The following is a 26,959-nucleotide window of genomic DNA, read 5'->3' on the forward strand; positions in this document are numbered from 1 at the left end:
ACATTCCCTATAGAACTTCACATTTCTCAAACAATAGCCCTTGGAATAGATATCTAGAAAAAAAATAAGTTATACACAGCATCTGTTTAATAAGCTATGAATTACTAGATAAAAAGAATATTTAAAAATATGACTTTCAAAAGATATTACACATAGTAATTCAGATCATGCTATTCAGTTTAATGATGCTGACCTCTTGGTCAAAAAGTGGAAAATACCACTTCAGGGGTCTTAATCTCAAATGTTTTTGACAAAACTGTCAGAACATATTACATAAACTCAGTTCTTTTAGCTATTAATCTTCCTTCTTTGCTTAATTTTTAAGAATAATTTCCCTCACCATTGCAAATTCAACATACATAAAACATTTGGTATAAACTGGACACTTACTCAGTTTTAATTCTCCAATGAAAGCATAAACAGATCATGTTCCAGTAAGTATTCTTTAGCAAATGGAAACCGGGCTTTTTTTTTTTTTTTTTTTTTTTTTGGTCTTTCAAATAGAAAAATCAGCATAGTTAACTACATAGAAACGCTGGGTGAGAATTAAAATAAAAACAGAATTTTGCTCCTATCAGGCTAAAAACCTTAAGGAAATTACTCATTTTCAAATTCATGAAAGGCATGTAGAGAAGAAATACTCCTTAGTTTAAAGGGCCTAAACAAAAGCACAATAATTTAACTTGCAGCCTAATAAAATTCCATTCCAGATACTAGAAATCTTCTTATTTCAAATACATATTTAACTTAACCTGAAGGGAATCCATTGGCCTGCCTGCTCCCCCTTCAAGTAAATTAATATTTGGCAATCATATGAATGAAATAAAATTATACTGATATTAAATATTGGTATCAAAACATTTCACTAACACCAATTATAATCTAAGTAATCTTTTAAAAAGAAAAAAAACTGTATAAACACAAAATTGACTTTTACTATGACATTAAGATAAAGAACTTTAGCTGTTTGGTTTGCTTGTTTGTTTGCTTTGGTAAAACCCAAGCAGTATTCATTCCTGGAATTATTCTTGAAAAAATTAACATGAGACAGCAAAAACGATTCTAAAAAGGCAGTGACTGTTCCTGCTTACAAAGGGAGACTATAACACAACTAGTGATAACTGGAAATTTTGTTTCCCCCCCATAAAAAGGCTTATCTATTTTATTTAATACTTGATATAAGCCTTTTTATCAGATTCCATGAAACAGCATAGATTTAGAAAAGAATTTTTTAAATGCTAGCAGGATATCTAATTGCCTAAAGTGCAAACAAGAAAACTAAAAAAAAAATTTATTTTATTCTTAGAATCATTTTATACAACTATATAAAAGAATGGACATATGCAACTGACCGACAGACAAGAAGAAAAGTTGATTAGAAAAAAACCAACCTTTCTTAAATGGCTAATGTTGATGTACATTAATAACTTGCATTCATAGAGTATATTAAGACATTTTTCTAGGCCAAATAGTTGTGATGTAAAAAAAAATGTCACTAACTTTGTACCTTATTTAGAATATTAGAAGACGACTCAGATAGCATCAAAGATGGAAACCACCAGCTTACACAGTTCTCTAAACTCAGGCAGTCTGCCTACTTAGTAAATGAAAAAGCTAAAGGATGGCAAGCATAGAACGTTGCTCCATCACCACATTCACATCAGTAAGACCAAGGGGAACCATGCTATTCTGCCTACGAGAATGTCAAGAATGGTTAAATTCCATACCGTCCGATGCTACCTCTTTCCTTCAGTTGGAGGCAATATACAAAAACAGTATATGCTTCAAAGCCATAATTATTTAAATTTTTCCCCCAAATCAGCACCACTGAAAGTGGAAGTACTATCAAGTGAAAAGTGTTTCTACTTAGAGGGAAGATGTTCCTGGTGGGGTCACTCAAATAGAAACCAAAGGCTGAGGAGTTTGCTAATGGAAATAAGGGATCCTCAGATTGCTCTGCAGGAAGTATATTGTTAAGACCATGTGCTAGGAATCATGCTTCCAACTGTCAGTACCTCCTCCTTCTCTAAGCTATGAAGTAACTTCAGTGGCACACATGGTTATTCAGGCTGAATGGCAGGGAGGCTGAGGATCTGAAGCACAGAATTTCTGCTGGTTTCAAAGGGTCATGTAGTTACACTAACACTACAATCTGGAAATAAGTAGAAGGCCCAGAGAGATGCATAGAACTGCCCAAGATCATATATTGAGCAAGATATTCTTTTGACAAAAGATACATCTGGGTTAAAATCTGAATTCCTAGGGCAATGAACTGAAATTTCCACTTCACAGCAGAATAGAAGGCCGATAAACTCCTATAATATAATTTAGTTCTTATTCTTCTCTTCAACCAAAAGTATAACATCAATTATTAAAAAAAAAAAAGCCCATAAGGTCAAAAACTGACACACTATACGATGCAAAGACTAAAACCGTTTGTTTCATCCTGTGCCATCGACCATTTATAGAAATGGACTTGTTATAATAAAGCCTCTTTGGTAAATATTAAGTGAATTTACCTCTATTCTTCATTACAACTTCTTTAGTCATGTTTCACAACTCCTTGAGTGTTATCACTATATTTTCACATTATGGAATATCAAAGATACATACTGAAACTTTTTTTTTCCTTTGAAGAAAAAAACAAATTCCAAAACCAGCATATAGGTGTTTTTTTCTGTATTTTTAACTCTGAGGAAAATAATTACACCATATGGATGTTTCATATTTGATATCCTAAATGCCTAACAGATAATATTACATATAATTAACCAAAAACATTCTCAATTGTTTATATATTTTCTCTCTTTTTAAAGTAACAAGATATGTAATTATCCTCCACTTAAGAAACTTCATATCTCTTGCCACAGAAACAATAGATTACAAGCATTTACTCTGTTTTTTAAAAAGCCACCAACCAACTGAAATATTGTAAGGGATTAAGCCAGCTACTTAACAACCTGATGGTGTACATTACTGTAATTTGCATGTGTTTCTAACTTGACTGATTATTAATTTTTAATCAGCCCGATTCCAATTTGATAACCAATTTCAGGAAAGTAAGTAAAAACTAGTACTTTTAAAAAGAAAGGACTTCCCTTCCTCATGAGTGATTTCAATATCTTAAAAGATATGACTATAAGAGAAGTCTTTTATGAGTTTATAATGAGAAGTCTTTTAAAACAAACATGCCAAGATGTACACCTCCCAAAACAAAGTCCTATGATTCTTTGCTACGTTTCTATAATACCTAAAAGCCATCCAGAATGAATCAGGTAGATGAACAAGCTTGAGAGAAGTTGATTTTGGTTTGAATGAGGGAAAGGGGGAGCTAATTATTTTTATCAAGGGCACAAACTTTCCTCAGTGACTGTAAATGCAATTTGAAATGAAGAACACAAAGCTGTACTGAGCTATGGTAGCATCAATGGCCTGAGCATACAGTCTCTTATACAGAATAACCGCAGTTTAAGGCTAACAATGTTCATTTATACATAGTTTTCTGATATGAGCTTGAAAAATTTAGATTCATTACTTTTAACCATAAGTCATATAGTTCTGACTGAATGTGGGAAATGCTATGAGACAACTGGTGTTGATCTGTAAAAAGGCAGTATCATGGAGGAAAAAAGAAGAGATTAATCTGGATTAATAGAGAATAAAGGGACATAAAAACTGTGGTGTATGTTCCTGGATTTTTAAAAAACTATGCCTTCAAATGACAGTCTGGGGGTGTTTGGTAACAATAATAATACAGAATTATGTGACAAAGCTTTAGGTTGTGCAGGAGAATGTACTTATCCTTACAAAATACATGACAAAATGACTAGGTGTATAGTTTAGTTAAAAGTCTATAACTTTGTCTATTCATACAAAAAGTCTATGTGTATATACCCATAAAAACACAACTATACACAAACATGTATAAACAGACACATGTATAAACATACATAAAGAGATAAAGCAAATGCAACAAAATGTTAATGATTAGTGAATCTATATGAAGAATACTCAGGTGTTCAATATATTATTTCAGTCTTTCCTGTAAGTCTGAAAATTCAACATAGAAAGTTGCTAGGAAAAGCACCACTTGTAGTATCAGACACTGACCACAAAGGGCCAACTTAGCAACATCCTGCTCTCTCTGTTTAATCTTAACCTCTAGGGCAGTGGTCTCCAAATTGGGTATACACATTCTAGGGCATTGACTGAAAGACCTAGAGATCTGAGAAGAAAATATTAGAATTTCTATTAATAATTTTTTCTCTTACCCTTTTAATAAAGATTTCTACTTTTGGTGTGTTTCACAAGGTACTATATTACTAAAGTAATATAGTATATAATATACTATAATAATATAGTGTATTATTACAGAACTTATACAATTTGTAGATACATAGACATACATATTTTTGAGGCTATAAACTCAAAAATATTTGCTACTGATGAGGGTACCTGATCAAAAAATCTGAATATATTCTTTTCTAAAATAGACATAACTTTTTTTTTTAAGTCTCTGAACACCAAAAGATCTTGAGAACCAGTCTCTCGCTTTTATACAGAGGCCTGCTGACACTCAATAATTTAATATGCAATCCTTGTAAGAAACTGAGTCTAAAAGCAGCAGCAGACAGACAATAACAGTAGTGAGAAGTAAAAACATGAAGCTAGAGTGTGAAACAATCAGCAAAGTACATCATGACCACAAGTTATCTCCAACAAAATGTTAAATTTTGTTCAACAAGAAAATCTAGTATTTTAAATATGGAGATTTAAAATGCTGTAGAATATTATGAGGAAAAAAATATTGAAGGTAGGAAAACTTGAGGGAGAAGAGTCACTAAGCAGTACAATTTCAAAAGAAGACCATACTAAAAAAGAATGCATAAAACTCAAGGTGGCTTTGCTCAAAAACCAGGGGGGCATGTCATTATCAGTAGCTCAGAAAATAATGCGGACATTTGACCAGAACACTTAATTGAACCATGATTCTAAAAGATAACTAAACATAAGGTCTTTGAGAAAACATTTAGGTAAGTTCCTTCTATATATTTATCTAAGCATTTATCAACAATGAAAATAATTTTTAAAAATAGAAAATGACATGAGTGAAATACGTAAACTATAACTGTTATTAAATATTTAAAGAGTGATATAGCAGGAAACCATAATTACTAGTACAGTTGGTAAGATGAGAAAAAGAAAACAGTGATTTTAATGTATTAAAGAAATGAAAATTTGACCAACTATACCAATGGATTTCATTTAGAAAATACTTAGCTTTTGAGGTTGCATAGTTTACCATACAGGACTCTAATTTATCTTTTATAAACTTGAAGCTTGGAACTAGAGATATTTTTATGATGAATTATACATATGTCATATATTAAAACTGTATCAAAGAATGTTAGTGGTCTACTAAGTAAGCATTTTAAATTAAAAATTAAGAGTTATAGAAACAAAAGTTCTAGTAATTTTTAATATAGAGTAGGGAATCTCTTGAGCACATAAAAAGGTTCCTCAGTGAGAAGGAGAGACAGGTAACAGTGAAGGAGGACCCCAGTTAGAAAAGCCTGTACCATTACATAAGGACATACTACATACTACCCCCAGTACGTAAGTTTAGGGAACTGATATATTATCCAACTGACTATGAGGTTTGTTGGCTATTTATGCTAGATAGTAATTGGGCTGAATTATTCCATTTAGATGTCACTGGTTTATGTATATACAAAAATTATAAAGGAAATAAACTGAAAAGCAAAATTTGCTTTAAATCATCTTATACTTAGTTAATTTAATAAATAATTCTGTTCCCTTTAAAGAGGGACAGCTATCTTTTAAAGACAGATTTTATGAAAGCACAACACAGACATTGGTTGCAGAACAAAACCACTGTGCTCTTAACTGGTCCTTTTCCCATTTCTGACCTTCCCATGTCATCTGAAGGACGGAAAACCCACTGGTTCCTTTTCAGTGGAATTTTTCCATCTGGTATTTTTATACCTAATAAATGAAAACTGCATACTAATATAGCATCAGTTTTAGGTATTCATCATTTGAATCTTTATAAAAGCCTAGTAATGTGAATAGATTAAGAAAACTGCATATGCACTGTAATATGGGCAGCCTTTTTTGACTTCATCATTCTTTGACTTCTACAGGGCAGAACACATCCTAGAGAATATGTCATTGATCTTAGAGCATGAAGTGTATCACAATAAAATGGGAAAATGATACATCTGCCATTGGGCAAATTTACAAATTTATCAAAAGATAGAGAAAAACAACATAACTTGAGAAAAAGTGTATCACTCAAACTAGAATATTCAAATTGGAATGGAAAAGACTACAATCATTTGACAATGTTTATCAAAAACAACATATTAAAAAAATTTTAATGTAAGGTTTGAATTCAAATCTTAAAATTACTATTTGAGGGCAACATACCCTAAACTCAGGAAAACACAACACTAGGGTGAGACATATAAGTTGAAGATGGTGCTTTAAATTGAACCTACCTTGCCAAACATGGAATCATTTGCCAAAAAGGAAAGAAACTACCTGATCACAACAGTCTCAGAAAATACAAATTAAACCTTCATTTATGATGTGAAATCTGTTAATAAATCAATCCATCTAATATGATGCTCATCTCAGTTTTTCAGTTGTTTAAATAATGGTGTTAAGTAATAGTATAGCACAACTAGGGAAATTATAAATATTTAAGAAGATTAAAATGTCAGTAGGAAACACATTTCACATGGATTAAAAGAAAAGCATTCATTCAAAAATACTGAATAAGAAGTCAAAATAATTCTATTTAGAACTTTAAAAGAGAAAGACAGCGGCCCAAAAATCCAGTTGGAAAGATAAGAATAAATATACAAACTGTTAAGCAAAGCCAGGAATATAGATTACTTTGAAACATCTACGTACATCCATTTTAATGAAGAATTAAAAGATACAATGTGTTAAAGACATATTTAAAAGACTAAGACAGATAAGTCAAATTTTGTTTATATCCTAAATAATTACAAGACACTGAAAATGTAGTGTAATTCACGTTTTCTTTCCAGTTGAAAAACTTCTATCCATTGCCTCTATCTTTGGTGTCACTGCCACCAATAAACACAGTATACAGCTTAGAAACCCAATTACTACCTTCAACTAGGAAAAAGTAAATCAACATTATTTCTTCAAAAGTAAGATAAAAAGCATGTGGTCCCACTTACTTTTGTCTCATGGTCCCATGATACTCTGAAACATCATGCCTACATGTAGAAGTTTAAAAGGGAATAATATAATCATTTGCTATAATTGCACCAAAAATTTAGCTACTGTACACTGGTGTGATGACAGCTAGTCGTATGCAGAGGCTACAGGACGACATGATACACAGGAAGTGTCAGTTTAATGGGAAACTGAAACAGGAACAATATGACGGCTGCATGTCAATATGCTACAGCTTTGTCCTCTTGCAGTTTAAAAGGATAGTGTAATTACCTCAGATTTACACAAAACATCATGAAACATGGTAGTTGTTCATGATTAAAATAAAATAGCAATGTAAATTAACTTAACAGTTAAATATATTCACATGATCACCACTGTGAGTCAAAATGGCCACTAGTGAAGTTACATAGCAATATATATGTACATAACATTTGCCACAACAGTGTTTGTAGGTTCAACTTTTTGCAGACCAGATAATTTCACGAGACAAATAATCCTGCATCAATTCTTTCATATCATGAAAGGAATTAAACGTTGTAAGTAGTTTCATTCCTCTGGGGGAAGGGTAGGGGGAGGGGGGAGACCCTCTAAAACATCAGTGCACATCGAAGAGAGTTCTACCTTCTTGAATATTGGAACTTGTTGACCAAGATTCGACTCTTATAAGCTGAGGATAAACAAATCTTAGGATATTAAAGGATCTCATAGCATTGTCATCGGCATTTAGCAGGTATTTGCCACAAAGAGGAATCCCAAGTCCTACAGCAGAGCCTTCTGAGAATATGGTTGCTGTGGCGGGGGTGGCTGCTGACTGCCTCCTGGCTGAGACAGCACGGATGTTAAATTATAGTTTGGCACCTGGGATATGTTAGTTCCCGCATTCTGGTACAGAGTGACATCGGTGGCAGCAGCCGCAGCAGCAGGAGGAGGACTATACACTGCAGTCTGGCTGGGATAGGTACCTCCTTGAACAGAACTGACCATGGCACTGTGGAGGGGGAAAAAAAACTCAGTTAGGTAACTGTTGACTCACATAGCCATTTAGAGAGAAACAGGAAAGCCAATCATTAACCATTCACTCATTCATGCAAGCCATGCACTAAATATGTATTAAATACCTGTAATGTGCCAAACACTGTTATTTCAGGCACTGGGATATCATAAAGAGAGAAGGGGAGCAGAGGCCTACCATCAAGGAGCTTACATTCTAATAAGGAGAAAAGATGATAAATATATAATATGTTAAGAGGTAGTAACTGGTATGAAGAAACAACATATGGCAGGAGAACCAAGAGTTGCTGGGACAAGAGCTTCCTGTTTATCCAGGGTAGCAGGGGAAGGCCCCTCAGACACAGGAACGTACAAGCCAGGAGGGAGTGATACTGATTATCTAGGGGAAAAGGCATTTCAGGCAAAGAGAACAGCAAGCCTTTGAGAAGAGAAAATGCCAGGCATGTTCAACAAACAGCAAGGAGGCCTTGATGGCTGAAGCAGAGTGAGCAGAGGTGAGAGTGGCACAGGATGGATGGGGAGGGGAGCCCTAGAATACACGGGCCGGGCAGGCTAGGATAAGGGTTCTGCTTGTGTTGGAGTGAGATGGAAAGACACACAAGAGTGATGTGATCTGGCCTGGCTTTAACAGGCTCACCCTGGACCCAGGGCAGAAGCAAGGAGACCTGACTGGAGGCTGCTGGAATGGTCCAGGTGAGAGCCATGGTAGAGAGCAGGGGAAGCATCAGATTTTGAAGGGAATTTCATCACAAAATGCCTGAGGTAAAGTCTGAGAACTAAGTTACTGGTGGAGCTATTCACTGAAACAGAAGAGACCACAGATGAGGACCACAGCAGATGCGGGGAGGGAGAACCCCAGTACAGTTTTGAACATGTCGTATGAAGTATCTAAGAGATTCCCAAGGAAAAGATAAGGAACAGGTGGTCAGCTATGCAAGTCTGAGTCCAGCAGAGGTGAGGACAAGGAGTGTACCTCTCTAGGAGTCATCAGCGTACACACATCGTTCAGAGTCACGGGCCTCAATGAGATCCCCTAGGGAGTGACTGAACAGAGGAAAAAGCAGTCCATGTTTTGAGCAGGCAGATAAAGAAAGAGTAGGCAAAGAAGACTCAAGAGTGGCAATAAGATAGAAGGAAAACAGCAAGAACGGGCACAGCCAAGTGAAAAAAGAATTTCAAAAAGGAAGTGACCACGGGGTCTGGCCACGTGGAAATCACTGGTCCTTTAAGACCAGCTCTGGTGGACTAGGGAAGAAGAAAACCTGGTAACCTCCTTTCTCTTACTTCCCTGAAAACAGAGAAGCAAATAAAAGAGACCTTCTCTCTACTCCCACCCAAACATCTATCAATCAACTACCTGTATCCACACCCCCTGATGTATCCTGCTCTCCTTCCTGCTGTAATTGACCACCTGCCAGGCACCCTCCACGTGGGCACTGCTCCCACTCCACAGAAAAGAAGTCCTTCAGAGCTGTCTTCACTTATGTCTCTGCTACTTCTCATCCCACTCCCAACCTCATATTCGAGTTTTCACCATGAGGAAGACAGCAAGTTAACTACATAAAGACACTAAGAGCTTTAACAATGAGATTCCCCTCCACGTTTCTATGAAAAACATAAAACAAGCTATACAAAGGGCAACTGCCTACAATTTTCAAAATTCTATTTCTAAACTTTTCTTCAAGTGCTAGATTGTTTATCAATCAGATGTTGGTAAATTCAGTGCTTTTGTACTCTGCACAAATTAAACCAATTCATTATTATAACAGACAGTCATTTACCGCTACATTCCACCAACTAACGTAACCACTTAGGCAATGCTTGAAGGCAGCATCCACTATCAGTCCATAGGTGGTGTGTTGTGAGATATAAAGTATCACAAGAACTCAGATTTCATGCTGTTAGTCACACCATTAAGGGCCACAACAATGCTATTTATAATGTTGAGACTAAGGGCCAAACTCTGGTGCCAAAATGCCTAGTTTTGTATCTTAGCTAAACGGGACCTTAGTCCTCCCTCCCTGGCTCAGTTTCCTCATCTGTAAAAGGGGGAAGACCGTGTACCTGCTTCATGGGTTATTAGAGTAAGTTGAGTTAACACATGTAAAGCACAGAGCATGTGGCCTGGTGCTTACACGACATCCCATAAATGTTAGCTGTTACTCTAATCACTCCCACTCTGTGCTATACTCCTCTCAACTTACAGCTCTACCATTCACCCAACCACGCAGGGGTAAAACCCAGCAATTCACTGAATACCTTTCTCTCATATCTCTGCTCTGCACTGTCTCCCCACCTTGTTACCCACAGTCATTTGCTAATGAAATAACTCTTTTCTCATTCCTATCTTGCAATTAGACACTCTTCATTTCTGACCTAATATACGAGTCTCCCGGCTTCTATTCTAGTCCCTCTGAACATCCACGGCACCACCATCAGAAGGTCTTTATGAGCTTTCCCAGACAAGACCCAAGCTCCTTAACATGTTATCCAGGACCATTCATTCAAGTCCAAGTGTATCTCGCACATCTCCCACCACAGACTTTAATCCTTCTGTAACACTGTACTGTTGGTAATGCCCACCACATACTATGTGTTTTCATTACTCCCCGTGTTACTCATTCCAGGGGCACCATGCCACTCTACAGCATGTCATTTCAACAGAAACATGAGAACCATGTCTTTGTTCATGAAAGAAAACCTTTTACTTTTTTCTTCCAGGCTGAGAATAACTTTGAGCATATTTTATTGGAAATCTTCCCTGAATCCTGAGACTCCTAAAACATATAGCTTCATTTGTAATTTATGTTGTAATTTTGTATTTTGTGTGTATTTGCCTCTACTAGCCAGTAAGCACCTTGAGGCCAAGAAACTCTAAATCAATGGTCAACTAATATTTGACCAGGGAGCCAAGAATATTCAATGGGGAAAGATTAGTCTCCTCAATAAATGGTGTTGGGAGAACTGGGTAACCACATGCAGAAGAATGAAAAAGGACCCCTGTCTTACATACATCACTCACAAAAATGAACCTGAAATGGATTAAAGACTTAAATAGACCTGAAACTGTAAAACTCATAGAAGAAAAAAATAGGGTAAAAAGGTCATTCATGTTGGCCTCATTGTAATTCCCTGGATATGACAGCAAAAGCAAAAACCAGTAAGTGGCACCACATCGAACCAAAATGCTTCTGCACAGCAAAGAAGACCATCAACAAGATGAAAAGGGAGAATCTACAAAATGGGAGAAAATATTTGCCAATCACATAACCTGATAAGGAGTAAACATCCGAAATACACAGAGAACTCATATAACTCAAAAGCAAAAAAAAACCTAACAACTTGATTGAAATAATGGGCAGAGGACTCGAATAAACAGTTTTCCAAAGGAGGAAGGTCAGTCAGGTGGTCAGTAGGCACATGGAAAGGTGCCCAGCATCACTAATCCTCAGGAAAAAGCAAATCAAAACCACGGGATATCACCTCACACCTGCTGGAATGGCTATTATCAGAAGGTCAAGAAATAACAAGTGTCGGCAAGAATGTGGAGAAAAGAGAATCCTTGTGCAGTGATGGCGAGACTGTAAATTAGTGCAGCCACTATGGAAAGCAGTATGGAGGTTCCTCAAAAAATTAAAAATAGAACCATCATGTAATTCAGCAATCCCACTTCTGGGTATATATCCAAAGGAACTGAAATCAGGATCTCAGAGATATCTGCACTCGTATGATCACTGCAGCATTACTCACAATAGCCAAGATACAGAAACACCTAAGTGCCTGTCAAGGGATCAATGGATAAAGAAGGTTAGACACACACACACACACACTCTCTCTCTCTCTGAATATTATTCAGCCTTGAGAATGAAGAAAACTCCGCCCTTGTGACAGAGAAAGACACTGTATGATCTCATTTATATCTAAAGCATCAAACTTGGACAAACAAAAAACATCCCTTTAATAGAAGCGAAATGAAATAACTGACAAGTAAGTATACAGTGTTGGTCACCTAAGCATTATTGTCACCACCACTCAAGATAGGTAAATCAATACCACCTTCCCCAGTTATCAGTAAGATCATCCTAGGGTGACAGAAGTCTGGAAAAGTGATAACCCTAAAATCAAAACTCAATGTAAAAGAGTAAGAAATTGCCTCCTAGGTAATGAACGGAGGAACACTAAAAAACCTGCCTATCAAAAATGGAGGAAAAATTCCTCATTGACCTTGATTTACTATTAGAAAGCTTGAATCAAGTATGTTGTATGCTCTGTTTTGCCATCAATTTTCTCATTCAGACACACACACAAACACACAAACCGTTCTTATGCATTTGTAAATATATATGTTACACATTTATGTATCTTTTAAAAAATTGCCTCAAAGCCTTCATGAAGCCTTTTCAAGGAATTAAAGTATGTATCTCCTTGCCCTAACACAGTCCTTGAAATTCCCATCAACACTTAAACATTTACTTATCAAATATTTACTGAACTCCTACCCAGTGTAAGGCTCTGGGCTACACAGTGCGGCTATAAAGATGGAAGATTCAGCTCCAGCTCTCAAGAGCTCTCATCAGAGCTCAGTGGGGAGAAGATTATGAGACTAAATGGTGTCCCTGGGTCCTGCGACAGCAACTGAGGAGGAGGGAGTGGAAGGCAAGAGAGGTACTGGCGTTTTAGTCCAGACGAAGCTAAGAACTGAAGAATAAGGAGGAAACAGCCAAGCAAAGAGGGTGAAATATCTCAAGGAAATGCTCAATGAAAAGCATCCACTGAAATGTACATGCATTTCTCAAGAGGTGACATTTATAGCCCCAGTATGTCAGCAGAGTCGGGCCCTGGACTACAGCGCAAGTCCTGCACCGGGGATCCACATCCAGCCTGCAGAGGTGGACTGAGCAATGCCCAGCAAACAGCAACAGGGCGCTTGGGCTCTGTAGCACAATGTGGTTTAAGCGCCTACCAACAGATGATCTCACTTGCAAGGACAATGGCTCAAGGCCCTGAACTAAGACAAGTAACCTCCAGTAACAAGACAGCTGGAGCAGCATGTGATTCAGCAACAGAGGATGAGCTGGGGAAGAGGCGGCCTTTCTGGCTGATACTAACATATCTGAGGGGTTCCTAAGTTACTCGTGCACACTGGCTAACTTCTCAACAATACCTCCTTCTACTCACTCTGATCTCATTTCATAGCAGCATGTTACTCTCTTAATAGCTGCTCCCTGCCTATTTCCATCTTTCCACTCATTTTCACCAAACTGCAACTTAAAAAAAAAATTTTTTTTTTAATTCCCAGGACAGACAGAAAGAGCTACACCTAACATTTTCTCCTAAGCTCTGTAACCCAGTAGGGGGTGCTCTTTTGGGTTTTTTTGTTGCTGTTTGATGCCTGTAAGAGGCTTCCCCACTACCCTACATAAGGTCACTTCAGAATACTGGATGTGACCATAAAAACACGTTTGAAAATCCCCAAGCATCCCTAGAGTGTGACTCTTTCGAGGATGAACAAGACAACAGTGTGGGCAGTAGAGGAGGAGCATTCTGGGCAACTCCAACATTGAAAGCTTCCTAGAAACTGTACCTGTGCCACCAAGAAACCTCTGTTGCAAGTCAGAATGTCATGACTTCTGGAATTACACACTGATGAACTCTTAAGCCTATCTTTTATTCGACTCAAAGAAATGACTTCAGCTTAGATGTCCACTGAAGTAGAAAAGGCATTTATATAATTATGAGTAACACAATGTATAAATATAATCATTTACAAGACAGGGGCATCGTAAGTAAATGACCAAAACAACTGGCCTGGCATTTCACATTCAGCGACTCGTCCCATGAACCACGGGGTCAGAGAGCTTCCCATCCTGTCTCTTTGCAAATGGTTTACCTTGCTGTGATATACACTACATTCCCACACACGGTAAAAAGAAGGAAATATTTATCTTTAAGAGGCAGTACAAAACTATAAATTCTAAAATAGTAATTCTAGACATTTAGATTTTACATGAAATCTGTGTAAAAGGATAATAAATTAGTTACCAACATAAGTTTACGTTTTGTTCAAGTCCTTAGCTTATATCATCAGAGACTCAAATAAAAACAAAAGACATTATAATAGGCGTATATAAAAAAACAGAGAAGACAGCAGTCGCAGGAACCAGTCGGACAGAGGGTCCCCAAGCTCACCACCACAATGTCAGCGGTGACATCTACCGTGGATTTTTCCTCATCCACTTTATATGGTTACAGGACGATCACGGCGCGAAGCACAAGCAACAGTCAACAATCAAATTACTTGGGGTAAGAAGCCTGGGTCGGCTGGCTGGGCGGGGCGGGGCTGGCCGGCGCCGGCACGGCTCCTTGGCTGAGGGAGGGCAGCTGCTCCGGGGGGAGGCCGTAGCTCTGCAGGTGGCTCAGCTGCGCGGCCCCCGCGACCAGGTAGGCGGCGCTGTGCGGGGGGGCGCCTGCGTACACCTGGGGAGAGCGGGGTAGGACAGATTTGAACAGGCAGGCTCAACTTCATTTGCAGAGGCATTCGGTTACAGAAAGAACAATCACAGCTCTGAAACGTTTTGTTTGAAGTTACTTCTGCTGACCGACATTTTAAAAAGGACTTTTCAGTGAAGTGGGCTTCCGACAATTTCTGTTCTTAGGTCAACGTTAGCTAAGCTCGTGTTTATCTCTGTGCAGAGGCAGTAGAGGAACTTACCTTGAAACGTTATACTAATACAATTTCTCCTTGCATGTTGGTATTGTAAGTATCTCCCTAAAAGGAAGCCCAACAAATGCTCGAGACGTGTCTTTGAATTCACTGTTTTATAGCAACACTCTGCATTTATTTACAGATCTCTACATACAGATATAGATACAGATGTATTTCCTGCATTACAGCTTGTTAAGCATAGGGCAAGCTAAGCTTCTACAGCGGGGTCAGCAGACTTTTTTGTTAGGGTCCAGTCAATGTGTCAGGCTTCGTGGGCCACATGGTCTCTGTCACAACTACTGAGCTCTGCCCACAGAGAAAACTGCCAGAAACAATGCAAAACCAAACGAGAATACATTTCAGGAAGAGTTTATTTTAAAAAACAGGTGAGAGGCTAGATTTTGCCCCAGGCCATTGTTTGCCTGCCCCTGCATCTAAAAACTCTACTTGGGTTAAGCTAAAGAGATTAAAGTCTTAAATGCCCCTCAAATCTTAAATGCACATAACATTTTAATTTTCTGTGGTATTCATTAGATTCTTCCATTTCACATGCTTGAAAAGAGAACTCCCCTGTACACGTAGTAAGCCTCTTACCAGCTGTTAAGACAGTAACACAGTCATCATCTTAGCACTTCCATTAAGCCACACAAGATTCACTACACACCGAATCCAAAAGATCTCCATTATAATCATAGTCCAGGGCTCATAAATGCAGTATTTTTTGTTGTTGTTGTTTGCCAATCAAACGTGAAGGGTTTATGTTTGCCTGTTGGCTCACACTGGTACGGAGACTCACAGCAGGGTGTCATCTGGCCCTGGTTTCTCAGGCCCAGCTGCTCTCCTCCAGGGCTCTGGCCCCTCACTTTAGGAGAAGTGGACCTTGCCAAAAAAAACTGATCTGCACAAAGTGTATAATCTTCTACGTGGATAAAATGTGGTGTCTGGCTAATTACTCCCTATACCCTGAACTTCTATGTTTCTGGGAGAAGTTTCTGGGGTGACCAGAGGAAATGGTTCTACACCACACTACACATGTTCTCACGTAGCAGAAGGGCAAAAATCCGGATTAAAGCAGCTCACTATAAAATCGAAAACTGTGGATGATCACAAGAATTTAGTAATAATTAGGGGGTTTACTCAGACAGAAAAAATTGTAGTTCTTAAACAGATAATTAGATATGAAGCTTTAAAAATATATAGATGTTTGGCCCTCGTGCCTGGATTCAGTAGGTCTGGGATGGAGCCAGAGCATCTGTTTGGTTTTTTGTTTGTTTGTTTGTTTTAAAGCTTGACAGTGATTGATGTACATCCCTGCAGAAAAATAATTTTTTAGAAAAAGGACTACTGTTTTATTTAGTATACTGTACTATACACTGTATTTGTCAAGTAAAAAAATCTTTTAAACTTTATTTTTACTCTAAACATTACTTTTAGAAAGTTTCACATTTTAGAAAAACACAGCTATTCCAAATAATTGCAAATATGTTTGAGAATTTAAAATGAAATACGTGAGTTTTTAAAAGCTTACCTGAGAACCAGAGACACCAGATGACTGAATATAATACTGCTGATTCTGTAATTTTGCGTACATGGAATACATCGGGTCTTCATTCATTAACTTGGTATACAAGGAAAGTGCCTCCATCACTTTCACATTAAGTTCTGAGAGTTCTGAATGCTTCCTGAAATATTATACAATAATTTAAAACACAACTGCTATTTAAATGATATAATGGTCTAAGTAATAAGATTCATCAAAATAGCAAAAATAGCAAAAAGTGGTGTAAGCAGACATTATTAAAAATCGACCTTCGTGACAAAAAAATATCCTATAGTTTAGCTCCAACGCAACCAAAACTGTTTTAAGATTGAGGTGGTGGGCTAGAACTCTAGTTTATTGCACATGACTTTACTTCAAAATACCTAGATTCTCTAGTTAATAACAGATGGGTCATTTGTGGGCCCTGATGATGTCACTTACAGCAAATACGATTACAACAGTTAACCCTTATTTTTAAAAAAGACTAACATAGTGAAAGTCAAATAAATCGTCACTTAAAAAGGGGGTGGGGAGGACAGGCTGGTCTAATTTCAATTCCCATATCTAGCAGAAAACGAGTGAGTGAGAACTGGCCTATCTTTAAAATAAAAATAAAATGCAATAATAATAAGGCAGCTCTATTCCAACAGCAGTTTAGAGAGGTCTGTAGGGAAAAGGGTAAACAACATAGATTGGTGCATGCTCTTTTACCGATCAATATCCTCCAGCTTCTCATCAATGAGAGGTCCCATCTGGTGACACAGTGCTACGATGACAAGATTTGAAGAAATATAAGAAAATGTAGCAAAAGAAAGCAAATCTCTGAAGGATATTCATATAATTTAAGGCCTAAAAGATCTAATTTGGAATAATACAAATTCTATTCATTAAACTTAGCCCACAGAGCCCAAGGTTGACTTTCCTTGGTATTTATAAAATCAATACTTTAGATTGACTGTATTGATGTCAGAAATTCTTTAATACATATTTCCATTTTATAACACTTAAAAATGTTGAATAAAATATTTAATTTGTGTAGAAAAGTATAAGAATTTGAATTCTACCAAAGATTTAAGCTGCATATAATCATAAGACTGGTCACAGAAGAGTGAGAAATGTGAACAATGTTTATATCATTCTCAATTTTATTTAAATCAAACCATTCTGCAACAGAATACTAGATATAATCTCTAATTATTCCTTATTTCCAAGGTAAATGAAAAACAAGGTTTACCTTCAAGATGAAGTAACTCTGGAAGATCTGGTTGATCATCACTGGGATCTGTACTTTGCAACATCTGTAGCAACTGATCCATTTTATCCTGTAGGAATTAAACAGTTATAAAAAGCAACAATCATACAATGAAACCTTCTCACTGTGGTAATTGGATAACAGAGAACTCTTGGAATTCAGACATGAAGACTTCAATTTTGCTTTTATGGATTCAATATCCGTGTGTTCTCTTCACAACTATGTGAAGTCAGAGCCTTGAAAGCTATTCCTACTTATTTTTGAAACTGCTAACAGAAACTCTCTTAAATGAGAAGAAAGAGAACAACATTTAAACTCACAACATGTGAGCTCTTTAATCTCTTACGTCATGCTAGTGGATTTCTGTGTCACTTTGTTTGGGGCAGCTGTGGCCTTGCCATGCTGACAGGTGTAACCTCTCTTTCAAGATGGCATTACTTATGACTAACAACCCCGTCATTACCTCTCCACCATGGAGGACAGCGCAGCTGTTTTGGTAAGGCATCGCTCCGCTGTATTACAGCTGTACTCCTCCTAAGCAGCACCAGAAGGATTTATTCTACATTCTCTTTCCACCAATGTTTCAGTTTATCATCAAAAATAGAAGGGTTTGTGGTTCCTTTATTCTCCTGTGTAAAAAGGCTTGAAGGCATCTCAAGGCAATGAGTCAGATCTACTTCAGAATCTTCTGCTGTAAGACCCATGGAACTAATGAAGCCATCATTACATAAATACCTCTATAAATTATATTAGTATGTACATATTTATATGTAGGTTTAAAAAAATCAAAATATAGAGCTCACATACCAAAGAATACTACCGTAATAATTCCAAACATTTCTTCATTCAGGTTTTACATGGATATACTACTGAACATTAGGGTAATAGTGACATCAGGTAAATAATTTAAAGACTGTGAATTCTAAGCAAAGCAGTTATTTAAACCAAAACAAAGCGCTATGGTCTGCACACACGGAGAACAGTTTGAGAGATGAATTCATCACTAGATGGTGAAAGAGACTTAAAAAAAAACTCTTCTGAAGTCAAAAGAATTTTGTGTTTTGAAATGGATGTTATATTTCAATGTAAAAGATTCACAATTTTCATTTTAAGTGGTCTTTAAAAAAGGCTGCACAGGTCAGAAAAGTCTGCTTACGGCCAAAAAAAGAGGGGGTGGAGGTAAAATGAGAGTGAGGAGTCAACTGACACGTGGATAATTTGTGTTCTATTTATTTGTTTACAGAATACTATACCCTATTTGAAATTATCTACTATCAGACAAATAAGGTTTCCAGATAGACCACTAGTGTGACCCTACAAATGCTGCCTTATATAACCCCAATTCTCCTGGACCCCTCTGCATTCCCTGGCTCTCAGCAGTCTTCTACAGCCTATTTCTCTAAAAGAGTGCTCTTCAAACTTTCTGCTTCTGGCTCCCCTGAAAGAAGCCTAAAAATCCACAAATCCCTTCACATATTTTAAAGATGACATCTCATTTTTCATCATTAGCTTAAAATGTTAGAGGATATAATTTCCAGAGCATTAAATACTAGGATTTAGAAGTAAAAGTCACACATTCCTTTGAATATGCCCCCAAAAGGCTCATTACAACAGTGTTTGTAATAGCAAAAACAAAACAAAACAAAACAAAAACCCCACAAAGAACTGTAAACAACCTAATCATCCAACAACAGAATAACGAAGTCATGATAAATTCAGTCTATGGAATATTAAGGATTTCAAATAATGAGGGACATCTCTATGTACTGACATGGTAAGAATGGGTGGGACTAGAGAGGAAGTTTCAAGAAGAATCTTTGCTTCATCTATATTGTTTGAATTTTTATAACAACAAAACACATGCAATAATCAAGTACTGAATTTTATTAAAGAAGAGAAGAAAACCATTTCAAGTTCAATACCAAGTATCACGCTCTCACACAGGAAATCACTTACTTCATCAATGTAGGCTTGTTCCGGCTCTGGTTCTATTGTTTCTATCTGAACATCATCACTAAATTGTACCGTCTTCTTCTCTGTTTTAACTGTAAAACATGCAACATTTATCTTTTCCTTATCATAAATTTAAATTTTTATTTTAAAGCACTTTCGGTTCCAGGAGAGAATTTATGTTTTTCTTATATTCCCTTCAATCTGAGAGACACAATTTAATGGATAATTAGGTTGCAGATTTAGGCAATAATGACAAAACACTACTTTAGGATATTCTGTGATGATTTCTTAATTTTCTAAAGATTTTATCTTTTCCAGAACAGAGATTTCTCTAAAAATAAGAGATGTATTTCTGAAACAAAGATTAATCACCTATTTACATATGAGAGTTTGGTAAACTGCTAAACAAAAAGCAAAGTTTTACACTGGCATAAATGAATTCTGCTATTTAAAATAAATCCTCTTTTAAAATTACTAGTCCTTTCAAAGAAAAATTTCCATTTTTCCACAGGCCATGCTATTTCAATGTAATGAATTGAGAAGTTAGCTGCATGTTCCCCACACACCACTCAGACTTCTTTTTTTTTTTTTTACTAAGGGAATGACATCCAGGCCAGTGGAGAACTTTACAAGTGGCCTTGGCAGGGATCTGAATTTTCCACTAAATCATTCTATATTTTTTAGTTACAGTATTCTTTGCAATGAAAAGGTGGTTATTAAGGGATCTGCAAATCAGAAACATATATTTCTATTGCCCAACAAAGCACTTTTTAAAAAATATTCAATGTAAAATTAACTAGCTAATATAAAGTTATGATTAACATGGCAATTAATCTTCTCCAAAATAATACTGAGTGGACATACAGCTTTAAAGGAATGAACTTCCTTTTTGGATTTTTTTCATACTTGTATCAATGTAGTTAATCAGTATTTCCAAAAATATTAAAGAATCAAGACGGAAAGAAGTGGTGGGAAAGGGGCAGAATTAAGAAAGGGAAATAATATATATTAAACTATTAAATGTGCGTCATGGAATATTACATTTTCCTCAAGGAACCTCCAATACAATGCTATGAGATATGCTCATTTTATAAATGAGGTTAACAGTGGCTTAGAAAGAGTAAAAACCCTTGCATAGGAGAGAGCTCATAGATGGCAAAGCCTGGATTTGAATGCCAGCTCTACTAGCCCACGCTACTGGAATCTGGCCTGTGATTTTACTCAAAGAACAAGGAGTCATACCACTTACGTATTCTATGTTGTGTGCTTTCATATAAAATGGAAATAGTTTACTTTACAGTATAAGGAATATATTCACCCACACAAGTCACCAAAAGCAAAATTTTACACATAAAAAAAGGTTTCAACTGATATTGTTTTCCCATGGGAGAAAAAGAGCCATCTGCTACAGACATTTTTGCTTTTTATATCTTGAGCTATTAGCGAGTCGAAAGCTGGGACAGCACTGCACTGGCTGCTACCCATTAAGAGAACACATGGTAGACGGGACATCCTAACAGCTGACCACACCCAAGTCTGCAGGGCTTTTTCTCCTGGGGACTAACACTATTACTATGTATGCGTGTGTATGTTTGTGTGCATATCGTGCGTGTATGTATAAATAAGACCACATATACATATGTACAGAGATATACAGATGTCTATGTATACACATACATGATAAAGAGCTTTAACAAAACCTTACCGCATCTCCAAAACAAAAACAATCTAAGTAGGTCAAGCTTTCTAACTGACACATTAAGTGAGGTGGCTTCTGTTCTCCCATAAAGAACAATACTACAAAGATCTTGCTAACACTTGTTTTCCAAGCCTGAGGACTATAATGTCATTACATACGCTCTGATGCTCTGGTTTCTCTTTTAGGTGCTCCAGAGTGAGACACAGGAGAATAAATAGAATATTCATTTTAAGGCTACAGTGCTATGTGATGGGAAAAAAGATGAGATGACTACCTTATCGACGTGAGATCTTGGATCTCACCTTGAATGGAAATCCAAGACAATTCTATCCCTTCCAAGATCTAATTCAAGATTTAAAAAAAAAAAACAAACCCAAACAACAAACAGAAAAACCAACCACAATCAGCCAGGTTAAAAAGTCGGCACATTATGCGCTGCCATTTAAACAAGGTTGTACAACATGGTTTTGCCTTTTTTTTTTTTTTTTTTTGAGTTTAACAAAGAGAACTCCCTTAAAGGAATGGGTACCAGATCTGTCTCCATGAAAGTAGCACAAGACATCCTGATGATAACTAGGAGAGGGCGTTGTTTTACCAAAGGTCTGTAACGTCTGGTCTATTATTAAAGCCTTTTCTTGTAAGAGGAACATTTTTTGTTTTCAAAGAAAAGTACATCTTTAGTGTTAATACACAGACACTTATGTATCATTTATTCTATAAATATTTATATAGTCTGTATTCTGGATAAGATTCAGCATCAAGTACTGTTGGAAATGAAAAGATGACTGAGAAAAAGATCCTTTCTTAAAATTCCTGCAAACAAAAAAAGACCAAAGCTGATGGTGATTCACAGCTTTCTCTCATCTTTTCTACCTGGCATTACAGAAAGATGAGATGAGGTATTTTGCCAGATATCTGTAGCTTACTGACTTATATACAAAAAACCCTTTTAAAACTCTAAACATTTCAGTGGCTAATAGAACTCTTTCTAGATGAAACATATTTCTGTTTCCTTAAACAGAAGATTATGACTTAATCTTTAGGACTCACACTCATCATTATGAGGACTCCTTAGAGTGATATTTAGAAATACAGTGAACCACCTACCAACATTTTAATAGGCTACTGGCAGTTACATCTCCTGCAACGATTGTGACTGCCAGTAATATCACTTTTCCCCTTTGGCCCCACTTTCTAGTCTATTTCTCCTAGTCAGCAAAGGCTTGGAAATCCAAAAACTATCTACGTGATTAGTTACGGCCCCTTCTGAATATCTGACATGGTGGCTTAGGAAAGCTGTTATGCTGCTTAGAGGCCACTGTTTCCAAGTCTGGGGCTAGACTCTAGACAGATGGTCAAATAGGAAGAATAGAAGAAAAGCTTCCCTGTAAGCTTACACTGAATTTGTCACATTCTTATCAACTGAAAACAAAAATACATAATGCATAAATTCTGTAACACCTCTTAATTTGCATTTTTACAATGACATATAAATACATATATATATATATATATTTTTTTTTTTTAAAGTCCATAGTCTGTCTAAAGATAATTTTGGTAGACAGATGATTTCAATTCTTAGATTAGATGATTCCTCATAAGTAATTTGACTGGGGAGGTGCATTTTTTAAGGGACAACTTGGAGGCACTAACATTTGATAGTCCCTGCTCCAGAAAGTTGAACTTTGGGGAATTATGGATTATCATCCATTGACAGACTGGAAAATACTTACTCATTTCCGGTTCAGCAGTGAGATCTGCAGTCACAAAATTAGAGGGAAATAACCCCATGCCTTGATGGGTTTCACCTTTCCACCAGTTGGGGTCACTAAGAGCAAGAAAAAAGAATGCTTCACTATAACAAAGAATTTTTATTTCTATGTATCTTTACTTTTTATAGTGTTTAACTTATCTTACTAACCAGATTTGAATCTCACAACAACCCAACGAAGGAGGAAATGAATGTATCACTATTACAACTAATTTTCAAGTAAACATAAAGCTGTAGTAAAAATAACTAGATGCCCAGCTTCAACCCTCATAGCCCCCAGTGGTCCACCATGGAGATGGCAGCATTAAATATTTTGCCACAAAAACAAAAACAAAACAGATACACTGTATCACCTCCTCTATGATAATGTAAATGTACATAATTCCACATAAAAGGAATTTGCTCCATACTGAAGTACTATTCTGTGGAAATAAATTAATTCAGTATATTATGTATTTCTTATAAATTCCATAATAAGTGTATTTGGTATATTCTCTGAAGTCTTAACTTTTATACTAATTTAACAATCTATAATACTGGATGGAACCAAGAATGAATAGATTAAACTAGACCCCCAAAACAAAGACCAAAGAGAAAAAATGAAACTACAAAATAAGAATCCAGATGGCGTGACATGAGCAAAGTCATACAGAAAAACTACTTGCTTCAACATTTTATTTTTTTGTTTGAGAAGGCATTCAGCAGGAATAACGTGAAACACAGAATATGTTCAATATTTTCGTATGATAATGTTGAACTTAATATTAACCATCACCTGTCATCAAGAACTGTAATAATTTCTCCAGCTTTAAAAGTAAGTTCATTATCTTCAGCAGCTTCAAAGTCATATATAGCACGAACTTTTCGGCCTTCATGTTGGTGGTTAGTTAAGAGGTTGGATGTGCTTGGATACAAAGTAGAAAGGGTGGTTGACTGCTGCCTTTGTTCTTTCAGGGACAACTCAATGGCTAGAAAATAATGGGTTTAAAAAAACCCAAAATGTTAATATACCCAACAATCATAAGTAGTACAAAAAGATATCTGAAAGTAAAAAGTATTCCTCTTTCAGTAATGTAGTGGGAAACCAGGACATATCCATGATATGATACAACATCCTGAACAAAAAATACCTTCAACAATTTTATTCATTCATTCACAACTGAAAGTTTAAAAAATAAATTAATTTAAAAAACTGTACAGCATGATGACTTTTTACTAAACATACAATTTAAATTATTCTGGGTAACAAAAAGATATAAACTCTCAAATCAATTTTTTTTAATTTAGCTGCAGATATTTTACATTTTCATTCATCTTTTCAATGTATTTCTACAGCTTAAGTTCACTAAATAATAATCACAATTACTTGAGAAGTCAAGAGCCCCAAGCTTGAGTCTTTCACTGAGGACTTACTAAATCAGTCTCAAAGGCAGTATCTGAGAATCCGTATTTTATTGTTCCAAAGGTAATTTTTATGTAATCAGTCTAAACTGGAATTTGGAAATGACTACAGTTAAGTCTCACCTAACAAATCCCCCAAATAGATTTCAAATGTGTCTGCTCTATCTCCTCCCCCAATGCAGGCCATCACCATGTGTCACTCAGTCACTGTAATGTAATTTTAACAAACTGATTACCCTACTTTCAACTCAACCCATAAACTCCTTTTTCCCTTCTACTTCTGTTCCAGATCAATAAAGGCCAAACGGGAAAACAAAACTTTAAAACTATCGTATGAAAACATAAGAAAATATCTTTTGGGATCTTGGGGCACAGAAAAATATCTTAAGACTTAAAAAAAAGCAAAAATCATAAAAGAAAGTCAAGAATTTCAACTCCATCAAAATTTAAAACTTGTTTAATATAACACGACATTATCAAAGTTAAATTGTAAGCCAAAACCCAAGAGTAGATATTACAACAGATGTAACAGGCAAAAAATTAATATCCAAAATAAAGACTTTCTATACATCATTAAAAAATAGAAAAAGAAAGACAATCAGAGCAACTAATAAACATACCAAAAATAAAAGGACTGAACCTCATTAGAAATCAAGAAAATTAAAATTAAAATTAGATATTTCAAACCTATCAGTCACAAAAATTAAACTCTGACAATACCAAATATTGTCAGGAGATTAAAAATAAGAGCTTTCATATATTGCTGATGGAAAAGGAAATAATACAACTACTTAGCAAAGTTGAAGACTCACCTACTTCATAAGCCAAAAATACCACAGAATACACACACACACATACATATACACACACAGGAGAACACAGACAAGGATACTACTCGATGCAGCATACTTGCTATAGTAAAAAAAAATCAGAAAACCCAGATGTCCATCAGCTGGAGGACAGATAAATTACAGGATGTACTATTAGTACACTGGAGTATTACACAGCAATTAAAACAAATGAACTTGATTTATACATCTCATTATGAATAGATCTCAAACTTGTTGTTGCAGGAAAAACACAAGTGGGAGATGGTACCTAGAGTATACTGTTTATCAAAAAAGAACTTGCTGGACATAAAAAAAGTATTTGGCATTATTTATGGCTACAAAGACAGTACAGTAAAAATATTATAGAAACATAAACTGAAAGGACACACAGGACAGCAGCTGCATCGGAAGAGGAGAGGAAAGATGTGTTAGCAAAGAGGGGAAGAAAAGGAGAAAGAACAAAGTAAGCTTCAGCTTCAGCCATAAAGTCCTTTTTTTTTTTTTTTTATTCTTAAATATCTTGTGGAGGGGGCAGGGCAGAAGGAAGTATCAAGTAAGAGACCTCTCTTCCTCCCACAATCAGGAACTTAGAAACGTACCTTTTGCTAAATCTTCTTCTTCTTTTTTGTTAGCCACAGTACCAGGATCCTTGGCCACCAGAGCTGGACTTGCTTTTGCTTGTTCTGCAGCCTACCACAGAAAGAAGGAAAACAATCTCTGAAAGGTGTTCTTAAATTTTCCTACCCCCAACTAATCTGAGAACTTGCAAGACCCTTCTCATCAATCTGCCACAGACTTCTGAGGAAGAAAGAAACCCAAACTGGAGCAGCCTCCACTTTGAAAGGAGGAGATGAGGCAGAACTGGAGAAAACAGACTGAAAGTATTTGGATACTTAGGCCTGACAGCCTGCTCACACCCTCCCAATCTGCATGAAGAGGTTCAACTAAAAGCAGACAGTATGCAAACCAGAGAAGACGGACGAGAGGAGATTCAAATGTTTTTGGAAAATTCTAAAACCAGAAAAGGGGGTGAAAGTGGGAAGGAGATAACTATTTTAAAAACGAGTAGTTCTTCAATATCTATTCAAGAGTTATATTTTATTGTTTATTTCCAGATCAAAAGTCAGGATGTAGGATGTTATCTTTAGGAACCCAGGTTTATATAAATAATATAAATGCTTGTAAAATCATACTATTTTGTAAACCAAAATACTAATAGTTAATTCTGACAAAAATTATTGTCCATCTTAAACACATTCTGTAAATAAAGTAGTGTACAAGTAAATAAATACATAAATTAACACTTACGGAAATTACAAGCTTCTAAGCCTCAAGGGCTACTTAGATTTTGCAAGGCCACCAAGGCAAATCAGACCCCAGCCTCATTTTCAACCATTCTATCAGTTACCAGAAACTGCTAGCACACACATACACACTCACACACTCTTACACCTCTGACACACATTTCCTTCTACTTAAAATGTCCTCCCCTCTAGCTCCTTTTATTCCACCCACATTTCTCCCTACTGAGTTTCAACTCACCACGTCAGTGAACAGCTA

At 36.3% G+C, this 26,959-nt stretch overlaps 1 protein-coding gene across 1 annotated transcript in view; it reads right to left on the minus strand.

Annotated features, from left to right (window-relative positions):
• Positions 1 to 159: 159 nt before the first annotated feature.
• Positions 160 to 26,959, minus strand: part of STAM (signal transducing adaptor molecule) — a 61,159-nt gene continuing 34,359 nt past the window's right edge. Inside the window, exons 6-14 of the mRNA XM_014565675.2 lie at positions 25,999 to 26,089; positions 23,944 to 24,136; positions 23,131 to 23,225; positions 19,702 to 19,790; positions 17,728 to 17,815; positions 17,205 to 17,259; positions 16,482 to 16,635; positions 14,546 to 14,724; positions 160 to 8,224 (exon numbers count right to left, since the gene is read on the minus strand). Of these exons, the coding sequence (XP_014421161.1) occupies positions 7,996 to 8,224; positions 14,546 to 14,724; positions 16,482 to 16,635; positions 17,205 to 17,259; positions 17,728 to 17,815; positions 19,702 to 19,790; positions 23,131 to 23,225; positions 23,944 to 24,136; positions 25,999 to 26,089 (1,173 nt within the window). The 3' untranslated portion in view covers positions 160 to 7,995. The remainder of the gene's footprint in view (positions 8,225 to 14,545; positions 14,725 to 16,481; positions 16,636 to 17,204; positions 17,260 to 17,727; positions 17,816 to 19,701; positions 19,791 to 23,130; positions 23,226 to 23,943; positions 24,137 to 25,998; positions 26,090 to 26,959) is intronic.

This window comes from Camelus ferus, chromosome 35 (genome assembly GCF_009834535.1).
Source record: "Camelus ferus isolate YT-003-E chromosome 35, BCGSAC_Cfer_1.0, whole genome shotgun sequence".
NCBI classification, from domain to species: Eukaryota; Metazoa; Chordata; class Mammalia; order Artiodactyla; family Camelidae; genus Camelus; species Camelus ferus.